The 9,298-nt window shown below is 40.5% G+C and overlaps 1 protein-coding gene across 1 annotated transcript; it reads right to left on the bottom strand.

Moving 5' to 3' along the window:
- Positions 1-5,407: 5,407 nt before the first annotated feature.
- On the bottom strand, positions 5,408-8,950 carry LOC121371847 (tripartite motif containing 13-like). Its single transcript, XM_041498052.1, has 2 exons — positions 8,654-8,950; positions 5,408-7,833 (listed from the first exon to the last, which is right to left on the bottom strand). The coding sequence occupies exons 1-2, from the start codon at positions 8,946-8,948 to the stop codon at positions 6,686-6,688; spliced, it is 1,443 nt and encodes a 480-aa protein (XP_041353986.1). The 5' UTR covers positions 8,949-8,950; the 3' UTR covers positions 5,408-6,685.
- Positions 8,951-9,298: the final 348 nt, after the last annotated feature.

Here is a 9,298-nt window from a genome sequence, read left to right as displayed (position 1 = left end):
CAAGCACGCTATCCTGGACACACACCTCAGCTATCTGGACTATCTGTCCAGGAAATTGGGTTTAACTTAGTGGTTAGTTGTTAGTGATTAGTGAGAGTCGGTGTAGTGGTCGTATACCTACTCAGAGTTGTTAAACTCGCTCTGGTTGGAAGCCAATATTGGGGTATGAACCCAGTACCAACCAATCTCAAGTCCAAGTCATGGTGCACTGGCTGGAATGAGATGTAGCCCAACGGGCCCACCGACAGGGATCAATCCCAGACCGACCATGCATCAGGCGAGCGCCTTACCACTGGGCAAAGTCCCGTCCCACTAAGAAATTTACATAACCAAATGATTTCAGCCAAACCGAAGCACTGAAATATACATGATAATAAAACAACTGACATGTGTCAGCTAACAAAGGTTCCTCCTTATCACAGAGAAAACGAAATACATATATTATATATTTATTGCTAAGATACCGTAATACGAGGACTAGAAAAATTTCCATCGTTTCTATCAATGACCAAAAATATAGTTCACACAGGGCCGTACCCTGGTAAAAATCGGGGGGGGGGGCACTACTTTTTATAAACTAATGAAACGCTATACAAATTAAACCCCGAGATGTGTATGCTATTTTCTGGATAAAAATGTTTTTTGAGATTCTCAGGGGGGCAAATGACACACACACCCCCCCTGCCATCCCCCCCTGCCATCCCCCCCTGGAGGGTACGGCCCTGTCACATCCATGACCTTTCATCTACTCGAGAGCCTTGCATCATTAGCCATTCTTGTTCACAAAGGACAAAGACAATATCTTAAGGTAGTACAGTCCCTTCATATATATAATTAAAGCGGCAATCTCAGCTCTATCTTATAGGGTGTATACTACCAAATCAAATCCCATAGACGACAATAGTAACATATGTGGCTAAAAGTCTTACCTGCAGCGTATCAATCAACATAAAACACCACGGATATAAATAATACCACCCCTTACCTTTAAAGTGAATTAGAAAAAAAATGGGGGGTCAAGCAGTTCATTTCAGAGATAACGAGTAGCGTAGTGATCACTACAGGGGCGTGCGCAGGAAATTTTGCAGGGGGGAGGTCGTGGTGTCTGGCGAAGCCCGACACCGCAAGCGCCGCAGGCGAGAAGCCCGTGGCGGGGGGTCTGGGGGGGGGGCCCTCCCCCCGAAAATTGAAAAAAATTGACCCCTTCTAGGGCTATTCTGAGGTGTTTTCTGCTGGCTAGCCGAGCTGCTTTCTGACAAAAAAAATTTCGCCTTGAGCACGCGCCTGCACTACCCTAGTTCCGCACAAAATTTGAGTACTTTGTTTTACAGATACCCCATACGTTTCAAGCACAAGGCTACTTGACAGTGAAATAAAATTGCATACATTTTTTGCCCAGATGAAACTTTTTTTTTTTTTTTTACAACCAACACACATTTATCCAATCTAATTAAAATTAGATCCACTATTACATGTGGATCTAACACCAGCCAGTTGGAGCCCATGTCCACCAATCAAAACCTTACTTGCAGAATCCTGCCAGTGATTTAAAAATAATTTGAAAACATTCCGAATTATCCTGAGGGTATACGACATGTTTCGTGTGAATTACGAATGCCTTAAAACATGTTTTATTTTATAAAATAAATAATTTGTAATGTAAAACTGAAGACTGATTTAGTTGGGGGTTTTTATAAATAAATAAATAATTTTTAATGTAAAATTGAAGACTGATAACCCACCCCGTACGTATTGGTATGGTTCGCTGTACTGCGGCCACTAAAATAAGACTCGCCCGATATTTTTATAATTTGTATGCTCCCAAATAACGTTATAAAAGGCGAAGTGTGATTGGTCAATATTTAAATTATTATTTACAGACAAAATGTTACCTGGACATTGGGGACTACGCAGTGTTGTTAGCAATTCGATTAAAATTAGTTCTACTGGTCTAAATAAGGCATTCGTAATTCACACGAATACCCTCAGGATAATTTGGAATGTTTTCAAATTATTTTTAAATCACTGGCAGGATTCTGCAAGTAAGGTTTTGATTGGTGGACATGAGCTCCAACTGGCTGGTGTTAGATCCACATGTAAGTGGAGCTAATTTTAATTAGATTGACATTTATCACCAATCACAGGACATGAATGAATGAATGTTTAACGACACCCCAGTACAAAAATATACATCGGCTATTGGGTGTCACAAATTTTAAGTATATGAAAATATGTGCGGTAAATTATCTATCGCAAGTTTGGTTTACCTCGAACTTTGTCCCAGCTGGAAGTACTAATTTAGTTTGTGTGTGTGTGTGTGGGGGGGGGGGGGGGGGGGGGGGGGGGGCACGGGGCACATGACCAAATCAGAGGTTGGCACAGGCACATTCTTTTGGGTTTAATTATATAATAGTAGAACAAAACAGAATAAATGTTCTGGGCCTCAAGTGGGGAGACATGATCCACACCCCTATACATATAGTCAACAGCCTTAATACAACAAACAGTCTGTTGCCATGTTATTTAATACTAAAATATACCGTTATTTATGTTATTTAATACTGAATTATACTGTTATTTAATACTGAATTAAAGTTATATACATGTATATACATTACACTACCATGCAAAAAGAAAATTTGAAACGGACTATAAGAGTGAAGGAAGGAAGGAAATGTTTTATTTAACGACGCACTCAACACATTTTATTTACGGTTATATGGCATCGGACATATGGTTAAGGACCATATAAGTAATACTAAAAAGTTAGGTGGGTAACACGAACCACTTATAATTTTACTCCTCACCTAGGACAGGCGTAAATGTCCAGATTTACGACAAAATTTAGTTCTACTCCAGACCGGTCGTAGCATGGACATAACATTAGTTTGTATGATTAAAAAGGCGAGCGATGGTATAATTCTAACCCTAATCAGATCAGGTAATAGGATTTAACGTTCAGAAAAAGTTGTATCAGACGCTTGTCATAGGCGCAGGTGTGGGCTCTTGTCGACTCCTTCATCAAGTGCAGGAAAGGGTTAGGGTGGGTAGTAGAGGGGATCGCCCGCGCTGGCATGTACAAAGGGAGTACAATCAGCCCCGTGATCTTAAGAAAAGAGGCACGTATTATTAGTGTATCTAGACACATTTACTGGGGACCGTCCAGTGCAGGAAAGGGTTGGGGTGGGTAATAGAGGGGATCGCCCGCGCTGGCATGTGCAAGGGAACGCAATGAGCCCAACCAGGATCGGAAGCTGACGAGGGTGGTGGTTTTGGTGGTATTGAATTTGCAAATATCCCCGTGAGATTATAGTCAAATAGGAACTGCTATGTAATTTCGTGAAGGTAATTTGAACGCATAATTTTTAACGCTTCACCGAAAAATGGAGCAAGTTTGTTTGTTTTGACTTCGTTGGTTGGTCAAATGCTAACTCGTTGCTGGAACCTTGCCTTCAAGGAGGTTGTGGCTGTTTGACACCCAATAAGTGCCCTCTTTTAGTCCTTAGGACTGCCGTTGGGAGACAGCTTTGAGAAGGTCCTGGGAGGGGCACTGTATATTGGTGGGATGCACCTTATGGGAGTCTCTTTGAAAGTCCTTATATAACAATCGTTGTCGTTGACAGAAAACAAGGCGGGGTCAAGGTTCAGGAATTTATTCCCAGGCGGAACCAGAACTTATAAAACAATTATACACACGACTCTACAAAATAAAAATAATACATCAGTAATGACGAATATCACATCTACAACATTATGTTATTTATACTTAAATACGTTCATTAATACATTCACATTTTCATTGTACTTCAATTTAAAAGCATATAAAAATATAATCAAGACTATAAATAAGAAATTAAAACGTGTAGAAATACAATGCATATTCAGTCGTTTACAAAATAATATGCATGATAAACATATTTCCAAAACAGACAATATAATAGAAATCGCTGCAAGTGACACGAGCGCAGGCCATTACGCTCGTGCAACAGCACCGCACATGATTTAAACAAAACTACCACACCTTCGCTGTGGGCGATGAGTCTCACAGAAATAAGAAACTGTCACATCAAAACCTGTAAATAAATAACACTTTATAAGCTATTGTACCAATACAGAATAATACTTTAGTTGTAATTAAAATGAGATGTTATATTTAACTATGATTAAAATAACTAGTTTTTAATTGAATACCTTTTACTCATTACTACTTTTGTTATGTGATTAAAATGAAACTTGTAAATTACTTTAATACATGTTCATTTACTCATTAGTTATAGTTCACTAGATATATTTATACAATTTATAATAAAGTGCCAACTTAAAACCATCGATACATACATATTATTCAAACCTGTGCTGTGTTCAATGACGATGAATCAGAAAAAGACCAACAGACCCTTCTTAATGAAAATCTTATGGTGTCGTGTGTGTATGTGAATGTTGCACGGACGTAACATGAAACATCACGTGATAAAATAAAACCATATCATTGGCTATTGGCCGATAACAAGCTAGGACGTTGTCCAAAAGAAATACGATATTCTCAACAGAATATCGTAACCTAGAAAACTGAAATAAAATACATATATGTAGTAGTGTAGGTATAAAGTGCTCCTATTGGCAGTAGCTAGTGGGAATTTCCCTATTAGCTCAGTTGGTAGAGCACTGGACTCTCGTACTGAGAGTATGTGGTTCGAATCCCGTAAGTGGAGGTTGATTTTTATCTGTTACATATACAGTAAATATTAAAATAAACTAATTACAAATATTCACTCCCCGTTACACTTAACCTTAGGGTCTTCATGTCCGGAATGTTATTTCTGTTCTCAATGTTGGTCTGCTAACCCTATTATATAGGCCACGCATTACTGAATTGTGTGCGATGTTAGACGATGATCTTAGAAAACAAATGCACTGATCGCAGTTGCTGTATGCTTCTGCATCTGTAATTACAGTCTTAAGTTAATTACGTGAATTGTAATTTATTTAACGACACCTCAGCACATTTAATAAACTACTACTATTTGAGGTCTAACATGGTTATTTCGACACTTCTGGGCGCGACGTAGGGAGAGTGAGGGGCCCGTTAGGCCGCTGCTGCTACTGCTACACAAAAGCATGCAATTTGTATATGCATTTTGCCATAGATAACACCAAGTATATACCACTGTCTTTCTCATTAGTTGTGGGGCACTAATTGGGAATAAAAGTATTAATGTACACCAAGGGCGATTGATTCTGTGTCGACCCATCTCACCTCAAGCGCGCACCACCACTGAATTACATCCACCAGTTGGTTGTCAGTACATGTTAAAAGCATTTTCGATTTATCTCATTAGTGGCAATGTAATAAACCGAAATAACGAAACTCGCTATAAACTATCAAAAATAAATAGCAAACAACACGTTTTACAATGATATATTTATTACTAACAGATATTAATGAACTGATCCAAGCTGTTTTATCTACTAAAATGAAACCCTTTCCAACGTTATCACAATAACTTAAATTACCCTCCCAATTATTATAACACTTATACTTACGATCATATTGTTTCCAGATGAAAAGACAAACAGCCTTTACGAAACACCCTCTTTTATAGCACAAAACAAACCACAAGAAAAACCAAAACATGATACTCCAAACAGCTCGGATCACACAAGATACGAGCACCTGCAGTTTCACGAAACGTCCAAATTGCCAGTAGAAATACACATATTATTGCTAGACTGTCCTAAAGGCACAATTTCAATAAACAGACTTAGCCCATCTTCAAGTGTATTACAGCAACAAGGGCAGAGCTCTCATGTAGGAACTTTCGCAAGGAGTGAGATTTTGTCTGGTCGGACATCTTGAATTCGAATAAATTGGCGCGGGAAATAAGCGCGCTGACAACTGATCAAGGTTCAAGATTCTGACCAATAAACAACGTGGACACATATTACATAATGTATATGATTTTAATGCCTTACGATGCTTAACCGGGCCAGCCGGCAGTCGCAGGCTTGTTTGTCGGTCGTTGAGATGGAATGAACAACAAAATATATATATATATGTATAAAAACTATTTTGCTATGTTTAAAATGCGTGAGAAAATCATGTACCGGCGTGAGAGCGTGACACGACGTTCAAATGCGTGAGACTTGAAAGCACTGCAAGGGAATCCCCTTGTCGTAAGTGTACAAGTCTTTCGAGTTACAGTCGTCTTCCTCTAGCTTTACCTATGCTTTACGCCAAAGCTACGCGTGTTTCAGGTTATACTACTAAACCTTTCCTACAACTGTCGAAGTACTGTCGTAGCCAACACGTACCACCAAAATATTTACGAACGTTTCGAGTTACAAGCCCCAGGTCTCTCTATGCTATATACGTCAGTGTCGTGGCTTATTTTACATCCATGTAAATATTTTAATTTCGCCATTTTCCTGAGTCATGTACAGACAATCCCTGACAAAACAGACAGCTCGAGGGTTTACCAAACCGTCCTGCTGGGTCATGATGTCACGTATAACGTCACCACCGGCAGAGATTTGAACAACAGCATGGCGGTCAAAATCGGTGACATAGATGAAACCATGCCCATCGCATGTAATACCACGTGCATCCTTCAGCATCATCGAGTCGCGTGACTTCACCCAGTCGATGTGACTCGACGATGGTGAAAGCTTCACACGCGTGAAAGCGTCACATGTATATTTGTAGGACATAACTAACAAAGAATCGCCCAGTGATGTGAGATACCCAGGCCCTGGTGGAAGGTCTGATATAGACCTGATCACATAACCGTTCAAGTCTAATGTCTACACAACCGGGGTCAGAGGCCCACACGCTGACGGCCAGACTGGAATCGGGTAACTGGGTTATCCTAGAGTAGACTTTCCCTATATGGACGGTCTTTGTGGCGGTGATGATACTGTCTACCTTCACAAATATTATCTGTCTGCGCGTCGGTATCGTTACGACCACCTGGTTACCATTACCAAGTTTCGTAAGGCCACGTGGTTTACCGCTGGTTTTACAAACACCATGAAGTGTGCCATCATCATAGTTGTAGCACTTAATACACGAGTTGGCGTTATCGGCTACGACTATTTTGACAGAGTCCTGTATATTTAAAACATCAACTGATGCCAGATCGGGACTCGTTTCGCCTTTAGTATTTATGACCTTGACCAGTTTGAGTTTGTCGCTTGTCTGGTTTGTTCCTACGACCTTTGGGACTGTCTGTTCATCTTTAGACTCGGGACCTAGCGATAAGTCCTTTGGGACTGTCTGTTCATCTTTAGACTTGGCACCTAGCGATAAGTCAGTCTGTTCGTCTGTCACATTTATTGTGCCTATATTAGCAGCAAAGTTGTCTGTGGTGTTGACATGTTTCGTGAAAGTTATTTCCGGATGCTGAACCCCGAACATGGATGTGGCCAAATAATCATTCAAAATTTTCTTTAGTTGTTGAATTTGGTCTATGTTCTCTTTAATTTGGGATTTGGTCAAGGATTCTGAAGTGAACAGTTTTTCATTACATTTTAAATAATTCTGAGGTTCACTGAGCAATGTCTTAGTCTTTTTACCGGCTTCCTCTATTCTACCTCTGGCACTTTCGTGATCAACTCCAAGCCGGTTCATCATTTTCTCCTGGTTGCCGCGGACTGCGGCCGTGAACTCTTGTATCAGTTTATCTGCTGCGTTGTTGATGTCGGCCGTTGTCTGTGCTACGCTGAGGTCCAGCTTGGAGAGGTAACGATGATTCTCATTTTCCATTTTGTACCCTGCTGACTGGCAGATCATCTTGAGGTCACCGAAGTCCGTTTTTAGCTGAGCTGTGGTGTTTTCTATTTGAAAAAAAAAGGGAGAGAATTCTTAGGGCTATTCCAAAATTTATTAAAGTCGGAGGCAAGTGAAGTCCGTTTTCAGCTGAGCCATGGTGTTTCCTGTTTGGAAGAAAATGAATTCTTAGGGCTATTCTAAAATTTATTAAAGTCTGTGTTGTTTTCTGTTTAAAAAAAAAATTCTTAGGGCTATTCCAAAACTGATCACAGGGACGGTCGGAGGCAGGATGATGCATTAGCACATCCTCTTGAGGTAAGTGAAGTCCATTTTCAGCTGAACTGTGGTGTTTTCTGTTTGAAAAAAAGAAGAAGACGACTTCTTTGGGCTATTCCAAAATTGATTAAAGGGAGGAAGACAGGATGATGCATTAGGAGATCATCTTGAGGTCACCGAAGTCCGTTTTCAGCTAACCTTTTTGGGCGAGCATTCTAATTTTATTTTTGGATTTAAATTTTTGTCCAGACATGAGACGAATGATCAGCTCTCAGACCTAACTTCTAAATTTTTATTGCAAATTCCTCCCACCTCAAACACCCCCCCCCCCCCCCCCCCGGCCCGGACTTAGTCACTGGCCGATGTCAGAGGTTAAGTCCGTGACAGGCGTGTGCGAAACCTTCGTGGTACATGCGCACGTTAAACCTTATCCGCTCCGTATATCTCACGAGTCACGCTTTACCTTTATTTTTAAAATGCCAGCAGCAAAATAGTTCCAGGTTTCTTACAGTGAAGATAACACTTTCTACAGTGACGATAACACATTTTAGAGTGAAATATATGAACACTGATATTTCAGGCGCATACGTGTCACAGAACCAGACTCACGGATTTGTCTATTGTCGATGTGTTCGATGGTTTCTGCCAGCAAGAAATTGACAGGAAACTGTTCGGCCAAGGAGTCATATCCTTCCTGACTGGTGTGTCTCACTTGAATGGCTGTCCTGCAGAAAGGACACTGGAATGTTGTCCCTGTGATCGTCTGACCGATGTGTCGTCCCAGGCAGTCATGACACAGTGAGTGACCACAGGGCAGAGACCTCGGCCTGTGGCTAGCCTCATTGCTGAATCTCAGCATGCAGATCTGACAATCAACTTCAATGGATTCTTGAGCAGCGGCCATATTGTTCTGAAATAATGCAGATGAGAAATATTATATCAGTTTAAGAAATATTTCACATATTAAAAAGCATTCTGCGAGTACTGCTAAAGCAATACATGTCCCCCTACCAGGCACAACAATTTTTCGTGTCTCCTATATTCAAGGGCCATAACTCTGTGAAAAATTGGTAAATCACAAAGAAGGAATTGTTTCATTTAATGACGCTCAACATTGTATTTACGCATATATGGCATCGGGCATATGGTTAAGGACCATGCAGATATTGAGAGAGGAAACCCGCTGTCGCTACTTCATGGGGTACTCTTTTTCGATTAGCAGCAAAGGATCTTTTATATGCACCATCCTACAGA

Source organism: Gigantopelta aegis, chromosome 1 (assembly GCF_016097555.1).
Source record: "Gigantopelta aegis isolate Gae_Host chromosome 1, Gae_host_genome, whole genome shotgun sequence".
Taxonomy (NCBI): Eukaryota; Metazoa; Mollusca; class Gastropoda; order Neomphalida; family Peltospiridae; genus Gigantopelta; species Gigantopelta aegis.
Note: the sequence above shows the minus strand (reverse complement) of the source record. Positions and strands in the feature narration are given on the sequence as shown.

Bases quoted from the DNA above. Each gene is read 5' to 3' on its own strand.
- LOC121371847 (XM_041498052.1), bottom strand. From the start codon at position 8,948: ATGGCCGCTGCTCAAGAATCCATTGAAGTTGATTGTCAGATCTGCATG. The intron at 7,834-8,653 runs GTGAGTCTGGTT...TTTTTCAAATAG, and splicing joins CATCGACAATAGACAAATCC to AAAACACCACAGCTCAGCTA.